Source organism: Marmota flaviventris, chromosome 16 (assembly GCF_047511675.1).
Source record: "Marmota flaviventris isolate mMarFla1 chromosome 16, mMarFla1.hap1, whole genome shotgun sequence".
Classification (NCBI taxonomy): Eukaryota; Metazoa; Chordata; class Mammalia; order Rodentia; family Sciuridae; genus Marmota; species Marmota flaviventris.
The window spans coordinates 669738-691056 of NC_092513.1; the positions used below are offsets into that span (position 1 = coordinate 669738).

The 21319-nt window shown below is 46.6% G+C and overlaps 1 protein-coding gene across 5 annotated transcripts in view; it reads right to left on the reverse strand.

Annotated features, from left to right (window-relative positions):
- The window catches only part of Atp9b (ATPase phospholipid transporting 9B (putative)), a 256120-nt gene that overhangs the window by 4327 nt on the left and 230474 nt on the right, over positions 1 to 21319 (reverse strand). For all 5 annotated transcript variants that reach the window (XM_071602592.1, XM_071602594.1, XM_071602593.1 and 2 more), the window contains 9 exons: positions 21001 to 21171; positions 18021 to 18119; positions 16055 to 16144; positions 13716 to 13860; positions 13387 to 13451; positions 12282 to 12437; positions 12020 to 12084; positions 10235 to 10343; positions 307 to 364 (listed from right to left, as the gene is read on the reverse strand). In XM_071602592.1, coding sequence (XP_071458693.1) covers positions 307 to 364; positions 10235 to 10343; positions 12020 to 12084; positions 12282 to 12437; positions 13387 to 13451; positions 13716 to 13860; positions 16055 to 16144; positions 18021 to 18119; positions 21001 to 21171 — 958 coding nt within the window. The remainder of the gene's footprint in view (positions 1 to 306; positions 365 to 10234; positions 10344 to 12019; positions 12085 to 12281; positions 12438 to 13386; positions 13452 to 13715; positions 13861 to 16054; positions 16145 to 18020; positions 18120 to 21000; positions 21172 to 21319) is intronic.

Below are 21319 nucleotides of genomic sequence, written 5' to 3' on the forward strand. Positions count from 1 at the left end.
GCATGCATGAGGCACTGGGTTCAATCCTCAGCACCGCATATAAATAAACAAATAAAATAAAGACATTCTGTCCATCTACAACTAATATACATATTTTAAAAAAAGGTCAGTTTTTAACTGACATGCATCATTTAAAAAATACCGATCCACATGTCTGGAGTTATCAATTTACAAGATAAACAGAAGGCAATATTTAACTGCTGATGAAATCTTAAGCTGTTGGAATTTAACTTGCAGGTGAAAACAATACTGCTAAGAGAAGACCAACAGAAATCTTTGGTCCAGTAAAACCAGGGCCTGTCTTACCTTGGTAAATGCTGATCAGAACCCAGATGAGGAAGGTCTTGAAGGACAAGGATCTCCCCTAGGGAAAACAGGGGGCAGATTTATCAACAGAGAACGGCATGCTTTACTCTTCTGTCCCCAAGGAATCAGGGCTGGGGTTTCTCAAAGGCTCAGGCCCCCAGCCCCACTGTGCACACTGTCCCCAGGGTCTTCCAGGGAGCACTCTACTGAATGCCTGAGTCTGGGGAGCATTGACCTGCTTTGTCCATAGGGTTGCATGATTCCTGGCCACAGCCCTGCGTCCCTGGGTCCTAGTGAGCCAGAAAGAGCCCTCTGTAGACAAACTTTTAAATGAACTAGGGGTCAAAATTATATTTGTAATAAAAATAACTTCCCTTTACTTCTTTGTTTCTTGGGAATAAATATTCTTGTATTTACTTTCTAGTGTCTTCAGACAAAAAATGTACAAGATATAAGATCTCCTCAATTAGAAGAGTCCACGGCAACTCAAGTAAAAGTTGATTGGGCCTTAAATGGAAGAGCTGGCGGTAAGTCAGGCCTCTGCTGACAAACAGAATGGCTTCCTGCTGGCTCCACACTCTGAACTGCATGCAGGTTACTGGGGGTGCATCACAAACCAGGGCCTGGCCTGGTTGTTCTACTTCACCCTCTCCTTGAGATTCTCCAATCTGAGGAGGAAAGCCAGCCAAGGACCCAGAGCCCTGGCTTTTGGTGATAGAGATTTGACACAGGAGGCCCTGCAGCACTACAGAGAGTTGGGACAGGCCCAGAAGAGATCACCTGGCGCTGTGGCTTCTGTTCTCAGCAGTGTGGCATCTCACTTAAGACAGGCAGAACCTTCCACAGGTGAAGAAACCCCAGAAGCCTGCTGGTTTCCTCAAGCTCCCACTGTATGTTACTGGTGCTCAGTGATGACTTATCAGAGTCCAAAGTTGTGTATTTGGTTTGGGGCTTCCCTACTGAGGGGACAGTTTCTTATGACGAATGGATAGCCAGATGACAGTCATGGGGGCCCTGGGGATACCAGAGGACACAGCAAGGATGCACATACCAGACAGAATCTGGACCCCGGCACTTATCTTCCTGGTGGCTGCTGGGACATTTAGCAATAAGAATATGCCCAAGAGAAAATACGTGTGCTGAGCAGAACTCCAGCTGTAGACCCACAGAAGCCCACCAAGAGCAGGTGTGTGGACTCGAGTTCTATTACTGTAAAGGACAGTGATAGCTCCATTCAAGCACTTCCCTTGGCTACGAGTGCCCACCTGTGGAGCAGCTGACTGAGGCCGAGTCCTCCATATGTGAGTGTAAGAAGCAAGATTCAGACATATGGAATTATTAAAAGGTAAGATTTTAAAAGGCAGAAACAAACACTGACATATTTTAAGCAGGTTCTCTTAGTACATATTTCCTAAGTGCATTTTTCTGACTGGACACTAGTCAACATTTAGTCTTCAGTCATGGGAACCATCTGTAATTACACATGTAGCAAATTTTACTTGAATAATTTAAAAGTTTCTTTTCTTTCTTTCTTTTTTTTTTTTTTGGTACCAGTGATTGAACTTAGAGGCACTTAACCTTGGACGACATCTCCAGCCCTTATTTGTATCTTTTTTAGAGACAGGGTCTCATTCACTGAGTTTCTTAGAGCCTTGTTAAGTTGCAGAGGCTGGCTTTGAACTTGTGATCCTCCTGCCTCAGCCTCCTGCAGTGCCACTGGGATTCAGGCATATGCCACTGTGCTTGGCTTTAATTTCTTTCTTTCTTTTTTTTTTTTTAGTTGTTGATGGACCTTTTTTTTTTTTTTTTTTAGTTTGCTTATTTATATGTGGTGCTTGGAATCGAACACAGTGCCTCACATTTAAGAGGCAAGTGCTCTACCACTGAGCTACAACTCTAGCCCCATGGCTTTAATTTCTTGATATAATAAAGATATATTATAATTTATTGATATAATAAATATTTCCCTTGTAATCAGATTTGCTGAAAAGCTTTCACATTACTTATGTGAGGTAAATACCAATTTAGGTTGAAGGTTAAAGGGGCGTATACTATTTCTCTTGTTAGCTGCAAACATCAACAGATGCTTGTTTCAAATAGTATGTCAAATGGCACCTCTTCGGAAGCTTCTATATCCGAGCAGACTGAGCAAGTCATGGACTAATGAGCAGACTCAGAGGGATGGGCAGAGATAGCCTTGATCTTGACCTGGAAGCCCACTCACAGTCCATGTAGCTTACGAGACAAAACCTCCCTGCATGTGTTGGAGGAACACACACGGAGGCAGCACGTTTCCTATAAACAGCTGCTCTTCCTGGAGAGGAAAGAACTGTCTGTTGCTCTGATGGATGGATTCACATGTCTGCCACACAGATTCCACAGGACCACAGTCTACGCAACAGGTGCACATGCGAGCACCTGGGATGAGGACAAAGGTCACCTGCAGTCAGCCCCAGCGAGCACACCCTTTCTGCCATGTCCCTGGGCTCTGAATCTAATCTACATACCTCAGTTTCCTCTTCTGTGAAACAGAGATGACAGTAGTACGGACCTCATGCTGATTAAAAAATTACGCCATGAAAGGAGATACACACAAACCCAGAAACAGTAAATTCAATAAATGCTACTGCTGTATTGCCAATTAAACATTATAGACTTAAGAAGATTTGTTTCAATTATAAATGCACCAAAAATGCAAAAAATGAAATCAAGAATTTTAAGAAAACATTAATCCACTTTGAATAAATTAGAGTACAAAGAGTCAAGCTGTGTGTAACATGTGTGGATCACACTGACATCCATGTTGACATGTGCCCATGAGCACATGAGTGGATGAGAGCCAAGCTGCATGTGACATGTGGATCATACCGACATGTATGTCCACACGTGCATGCTGCATGAGTCTGTGTGGAAGAGACTGCCATGCACACAGGTGATGTATTACCTGTTTGGTTGAAGTTGGGACCCGTAGAGGGACGTTCCAGATGCTCAGAAACATGTATCTTTGTTCATTACCACTTTTCTCACTACTGTGTTCTCCAGCCCTGTCTTCTCAATTTACAACACAAAACCTGGTTGTTATATTCACATAACAATAATTTTTGATGAGTCTTGAGAAGAAAGATGAAAGAGGCAATTAAAAATGAGAGACAAAGGGCTGGGGTTGTGGCTCGGTGGTAGAGCACTCACTTAACACGTGAGAGACACTGGGTTTGATCCTCAATAAGGCACAAAAATAAATAAATGAAATAAAGGTATTGTGTCCAACTACAACTAAAAAAATAAATATTTTGGAGAGAGGGGGAGAGAGAGAGAGAGAGAGAGAGAGAGAGAGAGAGAGAGAGAGAGAGAGAGAGAGAGAGAGAGCGCGCACGCAAATGCGCGCGCGCGCACCAGAAACTCTCCAAGGGCTGCATTGACTGGACGTCACCAGCTTTCCAGAACCCTGTGTCCTGCTACCTGGCCAGTTCCTGACTCCTCCTTGGTCTTTGATGACCTGGACACTTCTCAAACCACCAATCAGATCTGTAGAAGCCCTAAATCTGGGCCTGCAGGATGTCTCTGAAGGATGGATGAGGCAGTTGGGAAGGGACTCCACAAAGGGCTCCAGCAGGACACCAGGGCATCCACTAGCCACCAAGGAGCTACTGGCTTGTGCTGCCGGGGCTCCGCCTCTGAACTGCTGTGTGCGCCTTGGTAACAGTGAGCACCTTGGGGAAGCCAACTTCAGCTGAGGCAAAAGCAGTTTCTCTTCAGTCTCTTTCCGAAGCTCAGTTACCCTAAGGGTGCTCGCTGACAGCGGCTCTGGGGGCCCTTGATTTGCCTCCCTGTTCCTTTGCTCCTTCACATTTACCACTGGAATTCTTCAGAGGGGAAGGGGCTTCTGTCTGCGAATCAGCCTGGATCGGTTTGTTTACTGTACTCTTTGGTTGTAATGAGACTGTCATCTCTTCTATTGCTGACTGGGTCCCACTTCAGCCACTGGGAGGTCTTTGGGGTTGCTTCCTATGCCCTTTTGGCATCATCCCCATCATTATTGATTTTTTGAGCAGTTCCTTACTTTCTGGTATCATGGTGCTCCTACTTGGCCTGGCCCACAGGTCTGCTACTTGTTTGTACCTATTCTATACCCAGGACACAGGGGATTTCCCTGTGAAAGTGCATGTATCACAGGATCCTACAGGCTGTGTACTGCTGTCTCTGGCCTCTCAGCAGATCCCAGGTCACTCAGGCAGCTCCTGCCCTCCCACCCACTCTATGTGATTGGGTGCTGATACATCTATCACAGCCTGGTCCCTTCTGAGGCAAGGTCCCAGGGGTTGTGGCATGCACAGGCAGGTGTGCACACCACAGTGCCAGATGCAGCAGCCCCTTCTGGTAACCCCCCTCTACCACTGATCTGCTCTGGGAACTACAGTTGTATATCTCCCAGGTTTCAGGCACAGGAATCCAAGCAATGTGGCATCTGGCTCTTCTGCACAGTAAGAGGCATTTAAGACTCTTCTGTGTGGGAAGAATCAAAGGTTATACTCCTGCTGTTCCAATGCTACCTCAGCAGGGCTGCACCTTCCCTGCTTTTTACAGTCCCTGGAATGCTCATCCACTCACTGGCCTGAGGACATCTGGCTGCTTCCAGTTTTGGGCAAGTATGACAAAACTGCCATAAACATCGTGGACAGAATTTTAGTGAGCACAAGTTTTTGCTTCTATTGGTTAGACAGTTAGAATAGGATTGCTAGGTCACATACACATTATGTTTAATTTTATAAGAAACTGCCGAACTGTTTCCAGTGGCTGTCCCACTCTGCATTCCCACCAGCAGAGTCTTCCTGCGGGGTCACGTCCGTCCCCCAGCTTCCAGACTGGCAGTGCTGTGTGTTTTGGCCATTCTAACAAGTGTGTGGTTCTATCTCACTGTCACCTAAGTTTGCAACTCCCTGAAAGAAAAATGACGTTCAGCATTTCTCATGTTTATTTTTACTTGATGTCTGTACATCATCTCTGGAATGGTGTCAGTTTAGATTTTTTGCTCACTCTTAAACTGGGATATTTTCTTGTTGAATTTTAAGGGTTCTTCACATACATGAACAGTCTTCTGTCCATTGTATGACTTGAAGTGTTTCTCCCAGTCTGTGTCCTGTCTTTTCATATACTTAGCTCTATCACTCACAGAGCAAAGGTCTGTTTTATCATGTTTTCCCTTTATGAGTCCTGCTTTTGGCCTTATGTCTTATTTAACAATGTGCTGCCCGTCCCAAGGTCATGCGTATTTTCTCCTGCATTTTCTTCTAGAAGGCTTACCATGTGCATCTAGGCCATGGTCCACTGTAAATGACCCTGCACTTGGGATGCTCTTGTCGCATGTGGGTAGCCAGCTGTCCTGACACCATTTGTTGGTATCACTCCTCCTCTGCCTGACTTCCTGTCAAAGGCCAGTAATGCCTATGGGTGGGTTTCTGGGCTCTCCTCTGTCCTACTGACCTCCATCTATCCTCTGCCAATCATGCACTCCTTGGTGGGCTGTTTGTGTATCAGCCTGGATGCGGTTTTTACTGTACTCTTTGGTTACAATGAGACTGTCACCTCTTCTGTTGCTGACTGGGTTCCACTTCAGCCACTGGGAGGTCTTTGGGGTTGCTTTCTGTGCCATTTTGACATCACCCTCATCATTATTGACTGATTAATCACGTATGGCCCGCAGTACAGCAAGCCTTGAAAGCAGGTAGTAGTCTACCAACTCTGTGTTTCCTAAATTGTTTTGCCAAACCCAGTTCCCTGCCTTTCCATCTGAAGTGCAGAATGTGCCTGTTGACAGTCAGCAACATGCAGTCTCCCCACTCATACACGTGCCACCACTGCCTACCTGTGGTGCTGCACGGTTCTAGAACACGGGGCCTGCAAGTGCTCTCAGAGCTGCCCTGAGTGCTCTGCCTATTTGTGTATTACTGCAAATGCTGCAGATGGTGCTTACATTTCTTCTGACCTCATTGTTTACTGGTTGTATACAGAATTAGAAATGACTTATTAAATTTTTTTTCTTTCTTTGGGATTTTGTACTTAGTTAATTTTGGCATCTACAAATATTTTTATTGTCTACTTTCTAATCTCCATGTCTTTACTTTCTGTTTCTTGCCTTATTCACCATTATTTAAAAAAATTATATAATAGCACAAATACACATTTCAAAAGATAAACGCATTTTGAGTTGGGCATGGTGGCACACACCTGTAATTCCAGTGACTCGGAAGGCTGAGGCAGTAAGATGCAAGTAAGGTGAGCCTCAGCAATTTAAGAGGCCCTAAGCAACTTAGTGAGCCCCTTCTCAAAGATATAAAATAAAAATTAAATCAAAAGGAAGGTCTAAGAATGTAGAATGGTGTGTAGGAATGTAGCTCAGTGGCAAAGCATTCCCAGATTCAATCCCCAGCATCCTCCACCCCGTAAAAAAATCATTCTGTGAATATTCTCTAGAAAAGAAGAAACAGTGGAGTGGTTCTAGTAGCTGGACCAGGGGAACCTCAGGCTTATGTGAAGATCAGCATGCCATTACCTACTTGATGTCTTTGCAAATGGGACAAGGTGACAGGAAGAGTGACCTGGCTGGCTTTGCTGGGCATAGTCTCTTCTCTGGTCTTGCTCCTTGCACTTGAGACTCATTGTTTTTTTCCCCCCCTGGGTATCAGGGATTGAACTCAGGGGCATTTTTAGAGACAGGGTCTCACTGAGTTGCTTAGTGCCTCGCCATTGCTGAGATTGATTCTGAACTTTTGATCCTTCTGCCTCCGCCTCCTGAGCAGCTGGGATTACAGGCGTGGGCCACTGCACCTGGCCTTATTGGCTTGTGTGTGTGTGTGTGTGTATTTTTTGGTATTGGCGACTGAATTCAGGGGTGCTTTACTGCTGAGTCACATCCCCAGCCCTTTTTATATTTTGAGACAGCCTCACAAAGTTGCTCAGGCTGGCCTTGAGCCTCCTGCCTCAGCTTCCTGAGTTGCTGGGATTACAGGTGTATTTAACTAGCTTCTTTGGAGGTCACAGGCATCGGGCTCTATGGAGGTGACTGCAGGGTCATGAGGTGTGAGTGCATCAGTCTCCTGTTTCACTGACTGAGCTCAGCATGAGTACAGCAGAGTGATTCAGAGCGAGTCCTGGGCCTCAGAAGAGGACGCTCAGTGCTGCTGCTGCAAATACATCCATACAGTTTTACGAATAAGAAAAGCACAAGTTGATTCCTTCACTCCCTCATCCATTTGCTGACTACCATGACCACACCTGGTAATGGACACCAAAGAGCTGTTGTAATTTAGGCCACAGAGACAGAGGAATAAGGACTGGCTGACCTCATTAGAACAGTAAGGCAGATGTGTGATACTTGCATCATTTATACTTCTAGACTGAAATGAATGGTAATCAAATTCAAAAGACCCAAGATATTTTACTGAAGAGTACAGTACTTCCTCTTGGATGTGCAAGGGCTGTGCCCACCAAAAGAAATCATAGATTTCCTGTGCCTCTGGATGAGTGGTGTGGCACATGCTGGATAACTATCTGGGGATGATCATTTGCAGTCCATGCCTTACTCCACACTGCTGTCCTGTGATTTACCAGGGACCAACATTCTCTTTTCCTGCTATTATGCAGGCTTGCCAAGAGCAGGGCTACACTTGTGTTTTCCCAGCCTTGGTACCATGCTGCTGCATCAGGATGCTTGCTTGGTGTCCTGCTTCAGCATGGCCAGCCTCTGGCTACCAGGGTTATTAGAGAAGGTGAAAAGAACAGCTGTACCGGTGCATTGGCAAGTGATCAGAAGAACCACCTTCAAAAACAGTTCTTTAGCTTCAGGAAGGAAAAACCTTCAATTCTACCAACTTGTGGTTGAGCACTTTTGTATTCAAAGGGTTTGAAGAGTACTAGATTTTTAAAGAAACAGAGACTACAAAGATAAAAAGAATACAGATTTTCAGATCTTAATGAAATTTAAGAGAAAATGAGTGATGAAATTCTTGTCAAAAAAATGTAGGATCAGTGTGTAGGACACTGAAGCGTTCTGAACTCCTGGCTGCCTGATGGAGACTCAGACGCTGGCTGAGATACAGCTCAGTCAGACTGTGTGCAACACCCTGTTAAGTGGGGTCATCTAATGACAGCAAGCACTGACCCTGTGGCTGGAGCCCAAGGCAAGAGCGGTCTGGCAGATGCTTGGTGCCTGCCTGCAGCTCTTGTACCTGGATAATTCAGATATCCACAGTGGATAGGACCTGAGTCTGCAGAGCCGGCCACAGCCATGTGATGCCTGGTAGCTTGTGCTTGCTGTTGTTACCTGCGGATGAGCATCCTCCTTAACGTGGAGGTCCTGACTCTGCTGGGTACCAGCTGCCTAGGTGTACAACCAGAAACTCTGGGCTTCTGCTTGTGAGGAAGAGACGATTTCTGCCTGCTAGCTATGAACGAGCACTGAACAAACACTCCCAGTCTCGGGAAATGGGGCTGTGCATAAGCTATGGAAACAGATTCTTTGCAAAGCTCCCTGTGGTTCTGGACCACTGGCCCCACTCCGTACCCTCACAAAGGCTTCGTCATTTCAGCATATCAACCACAAGTCCTCTAGTTGCTGAGTGCACAGCTTGGGGATCTCCCTGCTGGTCACGACATTATCAGCATGATAATAATGCTTGACATTTATACCTAGTTTTGTGCACACAGCTGAAGTAGGTCTATCTGTCCTGATAAAAGACACAGAGGTTTTCAAGAAAGTTCACAACCCCTTTTCCATCAGATTAGTACAAAAAAATGTAATTCAGAAATTCAAAATGTAACATGACTCATCAAGCACTACTCTGGGTAGCTAGTTAGCAAGGCTACAGTCTGGTCTTAGCGGTAGGTGGCCTAAAGTTAATTAGTGATTAACTTGACAAGAATCTAGCCTGTTAGTGGTCAACTGGACTAGTCATCCATCATTTCATGGTTGGCTGAAATAGTTAATTCTGTTAGTCATTAATAGATTAGATTTTGGTCTGTTAATGTGATTAGCTGACTAGCATCTATAAGGATCAGCCGGGCCAGAGTCTAGTCTGCTAGTTAGCAGTCAGCTGGACCAGAATTTTGCTTCTTGAGCACTGAATTCTTTCCTCCCTATTCCACAATACTAGAACTCTAACAACTCTGAGTTTGACTGAGGACTGGGTGGGTTTTGTTCTCAGTGGTGGTTCAAGAGAAGCTTTCAATGTGGAAAATTTCAAAGCAACCAGAATTTATATCTGGAGAGCTGAGATTTTCCTCTACTGTGTCCTTAAATTTTCCATGAAATAAAAATATGCTTTCATATACAAACATGATAAACTCAAAACTGCCTTCAGGAACATTTGACTCCTAACAGAGCACACTGTCAAGGAAGTAGATCTCTGTGCCGTCAGTCAGGGAAAGCTGCCAGGTGGACTTTCTCCTCACAGCATCCCTGCACAGCAGCGCACACATCTCAGGGACTTAGACAACACGGCCAGCCACTTTTCAGATGGAATTCTGAACCAACACTAGAGACTGGGGATTATAGAAAATGCCTGGCCAATGATGCCATCGATTTCTAGTTTTGGGAATGAATAAATAAGAAGCACCTCTTTGGGAAAGGGCATCCATGCTGCCTGGGTGAAGCACAGGTAGTAAGGGTCCTTCACACAGAAATCAAGGCACAAGCTCTTCTCGGTTTCCAAGGATGCCTGCCCATTGAGCTCACAGAAGCTCCAAAGGCTGTTAAACACATGTGTGCCATTGGAGCTCTACGGTCAACACTTGAGAGGTCCCCTCCCCTCTTTACCTCAAGAGGAAAAATGTCAAAACTGCAGAGGAGAAGTAAGAAGTATCTGCAAGGACAACGACTACCAACAAGACTTCAGAATGCACGTGTGTGCAGTCTGTGGGCAAAGGGCCATACCTTGGTGAGGTCTTTGTACAGCTCTGGGTAAAGAATCGCCATTTCTGGCTTTACATCTTGGTCCAACACCAAGGAGAACACTGGAAACATGGTGTAGATAGTTGCATACCTTAGAGGCCAAGAACATTTAGTTAGCCTGAAAAATGTCTGCAACACAACTAAAATTAGAGGTAGATTGAAGTTTCAAAAACCCAAGACATCCCATGAAAACAAGATAAAACATCGAAGTTGGCAACACAGTAAGATTATTTCTGATCAGTAGCATGTTCTGTAGGCCATAAATGCTTACTGGGAGTGAAATCCATTTAAAGATAAACATTTCTTATTAAACATTTGCAGGTTGAGGTCAGACTTCTCTGCAGTTGTCATGTTAACACGAAGTACCTAGTACCTCACCCAACTCCCCCAAGGGCAGTGTTCTGTAGCACTTTAGAACAGCCTTGCTGGTGGGATGCTGACGCAGACAGCGTCCCCACACAGAACCCTGACGCCCACCTGCCTCTTCCTTCAGCCCAGAAACAACCTGTTCTCCATCTCTATCATCCCTGCCTCTTTTGTGGACTACCACATGAACAATGGACCAGACGGCAGGCAGCCTTTGGGGTTCTCCACTTGCTTGGTCCCAGAAGGTGACCCTGGGTATGGCTGCACCGGCATCCTGGTGGTAAAGGGGCCCTGGTTGCTTAGCCATTCATTTGCACACTGTGGGGCACTGTGGTTACCCTGAGTCTGGGGATTCAAGGAATGACCAGACAACACAGCACTTCGGATGCTCTTACAGACACCCATGTGTCCTCTGCTGCCCGGAAGGAAGCTGAGCACAGGGAGAGGTGCTGGTACAAGTGTGCAGGAAGCTGGCTGATGGGCCTAGCCTGGCCATGCCTCCCACGAGCAAGCCACTGAGCCAAGGCCTCTCCTTCTCCTCTTGACAATGGGGTGGGATGGGGATGGATGTAAGTGGTCACCAAGTTCCCAGGCTCTGCTCATAGGAGGCAGCCCTTTCTGGGGTAGGCGGTGATCTCTGCAGACACAGAGAGCAGCGGAGGCATGGCCACACACTAACATCCGTGCTGATGTCATCTCTGTGCATGACCACAGTGGGTGAGGGGGTGAGATCCCAGTTTAACTGCTTTTAGAGGAAACTCCTGTCTCACAGATATGGTGGCTAAGATCACCTAGCTTTACTCCAGCTCATGTGTGCAGCATGCTTTGGTGCACTGGATCTTCAGATGTGAGGTTTCACTGCTGCTGGGGACAGACTTCTAGTGCCTGTTCTGGAACAGGTCATGTCTCACCCAAATTTCAGGAGGCAGACAGCCCAGTGCCTTCTGTTCTGTGTGTTCCTGACTGGTGACTGTCAAGTCCCCACATGAAGACCCACTTTCTTGCCAGGACAGGGACAGGCTTTGAGAGGCCTGCAGCTGGCCCAGCTGGCTCCATTCTGGGAATGACAGCCTCCACAAATGCTTACCCCTTGGTTCTGCCCCTCTCATAAGCCATGGGGTTCTTTTATAAGATTTCAGCTCCATCCTACTTCCTGACACAAATTACAGCCTCCCCATGAACACACAATCTGTGTGAAAAATGAAGCAGCAGTCGCAAGAGGCACAAGTGTGCAGGTCCTGCCCGGAGTTCCCCAAGCACAGCCTCAGCCTTCACATCAGTGGTGCTTATCCCAAACGCTGACTGTATGACAAAGGATGCAGAACTGCCCAAAATATCATTCAGTATTCAACACGCATTTTTCTGTTGAGTTGGGTACCATGAGCAAGGAACTGCACTTACCCCACCATGAGGAATCCCTGGTACAGGGGGACAGACGCAAAGTAGAAGACTGAAGAGAACACGGCCTTAAAGACAGAAAACCATAAGTTAGAAACAGCCGCTGTTGGTCACCTGAACATCATTTTGCATGCAGGTTTCTCAGAGTGAGTAACACATCTAATTAAAAATACGACATCCAATGAAGCTGTGATGCTGTCACAGTCGCTTCTAAGTGCTATCTGTCACCCTCTGCAGGCACCCTGGACACAAAAGGCCTAAGTACCTGCATCGTGGAGATAATGAGGCCCCTGTGCATGACGAACTGGCCGAGAGCTGCGGACCTCTTGTAGCTGTTCCGCCCGTGCACCATGAGCAGCCTGCCGACGTGTCTGAACTGTGTGATGGAAAAGTCCGCTGCCAGCGAGGCCTGCTTCCCCTCCTGGAGCAGAAACACACAGGCGCCTCTGCAGAACACTGTGCTGCGGGAGCACGCACACTCTGAGCTGAGCTCGGGAGCTTGGCCCGGACAGATGGAAACCTGCAGCTCTTCCTGCATGGCCCTGGAGGCTCCCCACAGGGCATCCCGGGCATCGGGTGATGTGGGTGTATCAGGTCTGTACTGGGCACCTGCCTGCCCGCGGGCATCAGGAGGAGGTGCTCACAAGTGCTGCAGAAGAAATGGCTTTAGCAGTCTAGCAGCCACACAGAAGTAAGGCAAAGGGACAGTATGGACCACACCATTCAAGGCCCTTCCCCACACCTCAGCTCTGTCATGACTGCAAAAACTATCTCCTACTTCACAAAATTTGCTGTAAAACACTTCAGACAAAGCAGTCAAGGAAACAGCCAACTCAAGTTGGGTGAACTTTCCAGGTCTTTCTGGTATGTTCCTACTTAAGCCACGATAAGAGCTGTGGTCAAGGCTGGCAGGAAGACAAACCACAACCATGGTTCACATGGCCAGGAATTAGGGATGCCCATGAAGAGGAAGTGGTAGATAAACAGGGGAGAGCAGCTGTGGTACTGAAGAGACCAACCAAGGTGTGCTGGGGACAGTCCAGCCAAGCCCCATGCACAAGTATCTTAGAGGATAAGTCCCAGCAGGCCACGAGAACTGGGGGATGCTGAGGGCTTGCCAACCCACTTTGGTTTACAAGCATCTCAGACAGGCATTCAGTGATGGAGTAAATAACAGAAGGGCGTGACTCTGACCTACCTATCTCTTACTCAAGTACACAGCTCAGGGCTTGGACAAACGAGGACCTTAAATACATGTGGACCCGGGAGGCACTGGTTCTGTGCAGACCCAATGCATGCTAAACGCAGGTGTGGGCTGTACATGTGCTGAGGATGTGATAAAAATACATAAAACAAAGAGACAGACGTACCTTTCCCTCAATCCCAATGCCACAATCTGCTGCCTGAATCATGCTCACATCATTTCCTCCATCACCTGAGAAGCACAAGAAGGTGGGGTATTAAATGAATAGAGCACCTGTCCATCATCATGTTTCTGTGTTACCAGCTGGGATTGTTTAAGGAATCTTCAGTAACACGGATTCAATCGATCTAGTGCAGGGATGAAACACGCTTTTGCCTGCGACGTCAAGAAGCCAGCTGCTCTTAAATCTCACTGCTGAGGAGGGCGGTGGCGTCCCGCCCACCAACAGCCCTTCTGCTATGCCCTCCCCCGCCACGTGGAAGCCCGGTGGCTCACCGACGGCACAGGTGCGCCTCCCCGTGTGCTGCCGCAGCAGAGTCACCATGTGGGCCTTCTGGGTTGGAGAGCAGCGGCAGCACACCACGGCGGGGCACTGGCAGGCCAGCTCCACGAGCTCGTGCTCATAGTACTTCAGACAGACCTGCAAGACAGAGCGCCACGCTCACCGTGCACTGCGCGCTTCTGCAGCCGAGCAAAGGCACGGAGCACAGCAGGGCTGCAAAACCACGGCTCTTTCTGGGTCTCACCTGTGCCCATGCTGACCCTGTGGGAGCTGGGGGGTGTGGCAGCCAGTGGGCCCACGGCCCTGTGAGAAGAGGAGGGGTGAGCTGGGGGAGACCAGTGCATCACGGCTGGACAACGAGGGCCACCAGGAAGGGCAAAGCACGGTGAGGGTGGTCAGGCCCAGAGCTGGTGGCCATGAGGCACAAGGTGTCTCCAGGCTGATGTGACTGGGGCCAGTGCTGGGGCCACTCTGGGGAAAGCTGCTCAAGATGACTCCAGCCCCTCCTTCCCAGCACTGTGGTGATGAAGACACCTGACTGACCTCGGATATCAGGTGCTCACGACCCCTGCCAAGGAACAGGGGAGTCCACCAGCTCCCAGTGCATCCCCTTGGTCAAGAAAACCAGAGTCTCGATGCACTGCCTGGAGGGCACTGAGCCTGCTCACTCTCTCAGGAGCTTTGAAATGCTCTCCTCGCACGAAGGACAGGTCTCAGACTCCAGGTCCTCCGACCACAGGAACAAAAGCCCTGAGAAGAGAGTGCTTCCTTCTCCCCAGCCACTGGCTGCACACCAGAGCACACTGCTACCTGTCTGAACAGGGATTGTGGCCACTGGAATCTCTTGCCATCTTCTCTTCTGTTCTTGGGGACAAAGAAGCCCAAAGCCACATTTGCAGATACACCTGGTGACCGCAAGGTGCTCATTCTTGCACAACTTGACTGTTTTCGTTTCCTTTGCTTTGATGTTCTCATTTGCATAATTTTAAAAAAAATATTTATTTCTTTTAGTTGTACACAATGAAGCTCAGATAATGAATAGCAGGCACTAGATAGATGCAATAAAAAACTTAAATGAGCCAAACTTATAGCTCTATAAACACTGTTATTTGGAGACATGGCAACAAATAACAAAATATGGGGCCTAAAGGGGTCTTTGGCATGTGTTAGGAACAGGAGGAGGATGGGAAGTGGGGGAGCCATGGTAGGACAGTCTGGTCATTCACACCACATGCCTGCAAAACTCGAACACACACAGTAAGTACAAATGACACCAACCAACATGGTAGAGATAGGAAAGTGCCCTGTGCCCTTTCCTGCCGGGAAGAGGGCCCGGCACCTACAGGGCCATCAGAGAGGGTGTTGTAGAGAGACAGACTGTGACAGCCAAGGGACAGAGTGACCAGGTAACTGAGGAAGCACAGTGGCCATGGCTCCAGCTAGCATAGAGAGGTGCAGGGTGACGCCACTGGACTAATAAGCACTTCAGACTCTGGCTCACTAACTCTTCAGCCAGCTGTGGAGTCTTCCCCTGGACGCAGAGATGGGAACATAAAATCAGGACGCAACTGTGGATAGCACAGGACCACTTCCCTGGCCTGAGGAGGCATGTCTACTCAGGGGCCAGATGCAACCTCTGCAACCTGAGCAAGGAGAGCAACTGAAGCGGTGCTCTTGGTGGCCAGAGGTCAGTAAGAAGCCTTGTGGTCTCAGGGCCAACCTCTGGGCACGTTGTTCTGGGAAAGCAGCACATGCAATCTGAGGTCATCGAGTACAGCACCCCATGCAGAAGTAGTGTGGAGAGAGGCGCCCATCTATGTAGCGGCCCCTGCCCAGGACAAGACCCAGATGCTGAGTGACACTACCACCTCAGGAATGGCCCACAGCCAAACAAGGCCAGGGCCTGGGTCCAGTCAAGCCAACTCCACCTGTGTGGCTACCTGCAGTCCTTACCAGGACCTGTGCACTCCTAGTACCCTGGGGTCAAGAGGAGGACAGATGGGACTAGAGAGTGCTTCCCCTGACTGGGAGCTCTCCGGTGACCCACACATGCCTGGATCACTGGCTTAGATAAAGACAGGAACCACACCAAGCCCTGACTGTACAGTTGAACGTGCCTTATGGGTGATAGGAAAGCATAAGACAGCAGAGAGGCAGGGCCACCTGACAGCACATCCCTCAAGAAGCCCTGGATAACTATAAGGGACAGACAGACAGATACGTTCTATATTATTGTCCAAACTTGCCTCAGGAGACACTTGCTGTATTAGGACCCAGCCTCGCCTCATGAGACAGACAGACAGACACACGCTGTATTGGGGCCTGGTCTTACCTCCAGGGAGTCCCCTGATATGACCAGTGCACAATCGTGCTTCCTTCTAAATGCATTCAGCTCCAAATGGGCCTCTCCTCGACTGGTCACCTCCATAGAGGAGAAAAGATTAGTACAGGTTAAAAAGTCTTCAAAATTAGAGCAATAGACCAATAGGATGTGCTTCAAGAAATCACGGTAGGGTCCTTTGGACAGTGTCGAGAACCTCAATTGCTAAACAAGGTCCCTTCAAATTTCTACTGCACTCTCCATTGACTGTTAACAGACCATTTTTCGATTTGCTGCAAATAAAAGCAGAGAAAGCACCGCACCCAAGAAACACACCTGAGCGGTACCTGGGGCTGGCTTCCCTTCTGCTCAGGTCAGGCCGGTTCTGAGAGTAAATTCACCTGAGACACATTCTAGTGCCCTAAGTGAGGTGAGGATTTAGCAAGGAGAGAGGCAGAGTGGGGTGCAGGTGAGATGGTATTTAGCACCAGGAACGCAGCCAGTTTTTTTAAATAAAATAAATCACATTTATTATCAAAAGTTGCATGAAAGCCCACAGTGTTTACAAAAATGATTTTTTATATAAAAAAATATTTTTGACTATATCGTAATATTTGTGGGGACACCACACTGTTGCTGTTTGGAGCCCTGGCTGGAGGAGACAGGGTCCTTGGCCACATGCCAGGGGAGAGGCACAACTGTCTGAGATCCTGGTGTTAAAGATGTCTCTTTTCACAATGTGGAGGAAGTGTGGGAGGCTTTTGTAAAATCCCCCGTTGTCTCTGCCCTGGTTTTCCATCTATCCCATTTTGTTTGATGTCTGAAGGATTAAGCAATCTAAACGAGTAAAATTAATTCATAATCTTGGAATATCATTAATTTTTGAGTGAGAAGATGTCAGAAACTAAGGTATGCATTTTCAACATTCTTTCTGTGGAGATTTTATAGGGAATAAAATAAATGTTATAGGAGTGAAATAAATTAAGCTTCTCATGATCCAAATTAATCTCAAACTCATCTGTAAATAGGTAGGTTATTGTGAAAAATTTAATTTGTGGTGCTATAACACTGAAAAGTCAACAAAAATTGATCCAAAGTTTTATCAGAAGCATTAATAATTTAATTGCAAATAGTAGTCTGCAGGGCCTAATTTGTGATTCTATGCTTCAAAACAAAATACATTTACATGCAAATGACTCTCAAACAGCCATTTCTGTAGGTGTCAGAGCTGCATTCAGACAGCTACAGACCACAATGTCTGTTCACTCACCATCAATCAAGGCTGAAGAACTTTTATTTTTGTGTGAATTAAATTTAGTCATAACTAATACATACAGTAAACACATAAATTTAGATAACTTCTATTAATTTTCTTTGAGTCAATTAAGGAAGAACATTTAATGTGAAAATGGCAATATTTTAAAAACATATTCCTACATTGTGTTTAGAATTTGTTTCACAAGAGCTACCTCTGAGCCACATGTAATATGTGTAACTAATTCAAAAATGTATTGTAAAATAAATATTTATTTTTATGTATTGGAGGTATGTCTATTTAAAAATAGCAATAAATAATGCTAAGAATATAACAGAAAAATGCTTTTGAATTTAGAGCTTGGTCATTATCAAAAAGCCATCTTCTTTATTACATTTAATGTAACTAAAAAACTATTTTAACTTGTTTTTTATAAGTTGAGTAAGAAAAAAATGACAGCATTTCTTTTTAAAAAGATATTTAGTAATTGTGGCTGGGGCTGTAGCTCAGTGGTAAAGTGCTTGCCTCCCATTTTGAGGCACTGGGTTCATCCTCAGCACCACATAAAAATAAAGACACTGTGTTTTCATCTACAACTAAAAAAGTATTTTAAAAAAAGATATTTAGTAATTAATAACTGCATATACATTTTTACAAAAATAACAGATTTTAAGTGTGAGATAAAACATTTAAAATTTCAAAGTGATTCAGAAACATACTTACAGGTCTAAAAATATGAATATCTTGTGTTCTAGACACCAAATGTGAACTTTTGGCAATGCAAGTAGCCGTCTCCAGTTTATCACCTGTTAGCATCCATATCTATGAAACAATTTAAACTGGTGAACTTCAACAATGCAACGATATTTTATGTCTTAAAAGCGTCTGTCCTGAACAGTTGCTCGTACACCCCTCCCGCCCCATTCATAGCACTACCACAAAGCCCAAAGGTGAAGCAACCCGAGTTCACCAACAGATGAATGCATAACCAGGATGTGGTCTACCATTCCATGACATATCATTCAGCCTTAACGAGGAGGAAGTTCTGACTCATGGAGCAACACAGGTGGAATGTGAGGACACTATGGCAAGGGAAATAACCCAGGTACAAAAGGACAAACACTGTATGATTCCACTTGTATGAGGTCCCCGGATAAATCCAATCTATAGACAGAAAACAGAATGGTATGGTTAGGGGCTGGGGAGCTGGGGTTTAATGGGGACAGTTTAAGAAGAGGAAAGTCCTGGAGATGGATGGTGGTGATGGCTACAAAGTGCTGTGAGGTTCTTCATGCACTGAAAACTGGTTTTGCTGTGTCTACCCTGACTTGCTTAGGCAGAACAAGTAAGAGCAAAGTGATGTGCAGACAGCCATGAGATGTGGAGACATGTTGACTAGCAACTCGGTTGTGTCAGTCACACATGGCTGAGTCAAAGTGGATATCTATAGATGCCCAAAGGTAACTTTATATAGCCTTCCAACCAAACCAACAGGGTGGACGAGGTTGCACACAGCACTAGCAAGATCATAAAGAATTTTATTTCAACTTATTGATTTTTTCAGGTGGAAGGTGAAGCTCAAATAGGCAGAGGGCCCACAGCTAAGCCAGAAGTAATTTACATCAAATAAAACACATCAAACAATGCTACTTTTCCATTTAAAAAACTGCATATACATACACATATTATGTACATATATCTGCAGATAAAAAATAAAATATCTGGGCATTTAATATATATCAAAGTATTTTATATAACATCAAAAAACTTCCTGTAATATTCTCATCATTGGAATTTCTCAGATTTCTTATGTAACATACCAAAAGACATTTTTGGAAACAGGAAACAAAAAACATGAAATATTAATTATTTAAGTGTGATCCAACTGTGGCTCTTCTCCTTGCCTGAAGACTTGTGCTTTCTACTCATTTACATGTCTTCATGCACTTTAGTGGAACAAAGATATGGAGCCAAGTGAACAAATCACCGCTGCTTAGCAATCTGTCACCAGGAACTGAGTGTGAGATGCGCCTTCCCCCTTCAGAGGCTGATCTGGAGTCAGGCTGGACACGTTGTACAGAGAAAAAGGGTCTGGTGCTTTAGATGGAAAACCTCCCACAGGTTATCATGGAGTACTAATGCCCAAACCTTCCTATCGTGAACGTTCACTACCGTAACACATGGACAATCTGGCACGCGTGACTGAGAAATAGACTGAAGGCATTTAAAACCAACATGTGTCTAACTGATCACACCCTTTGCCAGTGTCCTGGCTGCACCATGTCACTGGACTTGGGTGATTTTAAATACCAAGTCCCAACTGCTCTCCCTAACTGAACTCCCTGTCTGCACAATGCTCTGCCCACCATGCAGCCTCAGGGCCTGCTTCCCACTGCCACCAGATTTCCTTGGCCTTCCCACAGAAGTTCCCCAGAATCTAAGGGTTGGGCAGGGAGGTGGGCCAGGCACTGCTGCTTTGCCTCCCACCTTCCCTTCAGTTCACCTTTCCTGTCTAGCTAGAGTTTTTCTAGCTAGTTGTACTTTTTCCATCCTCAAAAGTAGGTTCCAAATCCTTTGGACAGTATTAAAATAAATGTTCTCAACCAGCCTGTCACCGAACTCTCAACTTCAATGAAAATGTGAGGTAAGAAAGCAGTTTCCTAAAAAACAAAACTTACACCAGAAAGTGCTAGTTCCCTCGGGCATTGAGGACCTCAACAGTCAGAAGAAAAAATGGCAGGTCAGCAGCCAGGGAAAAGGGCAGTTGGCCACATGACTCCCAAGGAAAATGCACCACAAACCTCAACTCAAACCCAACAAACCAATTATGAGAGAAATGTCAGCTGCCAACCTGCAGCTGTAGAGTAGCGAGGAGCTGGGGGTTATGTTGGCCAGGGCACCCTCCCAAGGCCTGAGTCAGCAGCAGACCCAGAGAAGAACCCAGTATGTCGTCCAACAAGGAGCCAGAGGGAGGAGATATTCCCGCCTTTGCTTTGTATGCGCATACCATCTCTGCAAGAAACCCTGTTGCTGAGCTCAGCAGCTCAGCAGCTGAGCAGGAGTGCGAGGAGTGTGCTTTCTGACTCCATGACAGCGTGGACGCAGACAGAGAGCAGAGGCTCCTGGACATCCTCTGTAATGATGGATATCCCAGCCAGAAGCTCTGGGACACACCGGATTCTGCATGCGCACGGCTTGCGTGTAAGAACCAACGTCCCTGTGAGGCTGGGGTTCTGCCCTTCTCCTCTCCTCACCCAACATGTGCTGCCTATGGCAGAAACTGCTTGGGCAACTTGGATTTGGCAAGACTGCGATTATTTCAGGAAGAGTGTTTACACTCAGTCCTGTGACACAGGATTCTGACCAGCAGGGTGATGGCAAGTGAGGAAACTTGATTTGAAGAGCCTGTGGCTAAACCACAGACTGTAGACATTGGGCAGGGGCTGTGGGTCCTCACGACTGTCTTCAGAAGTGCACATGTTATGTGGATGGACAGAACCAGGGGAAGCAAAGTCTGAAGGCAGGACAATGCAGATATTTCTGGATATCTGGCTGTGAGGCTGAGGAAGGATGGGGGATAGGTGTAGCTTTGCTTCCCACATTCTTCCACCCACCACCCCAGGAGTGCCACAGAACAATACTCCAAAGGAAAAGAGAGTTTGCTTAACAGAGGAATCCCAGGAGCCAGGGCAGCAGGCACCACCTTGATTCCAGCGTTGCGCAGCATCTCCAGCGTGGGCCGCACGTCAGCCTGCAGCTGGTCCTCTACGCCGGTGAGGCACAGCAGCTCCAACTCTCTCTCCAGGCTCTCTACCACTGCGGCCACCTTCAGTACTCGGTCATGGATGCTCAGCTTGGCTTGACTGTATCGGCTCTGGGACACAAGGGACATGTGTATGGTCCACATGCCTGGTCTGCAATTATTTACTAAATAAATCCACAACACAGGCTGAGCATCCCTCATCCAGAAATCTGCAATTTACAATGTTCTGAAGTTGGATATAAAATGAGCACAGACAACA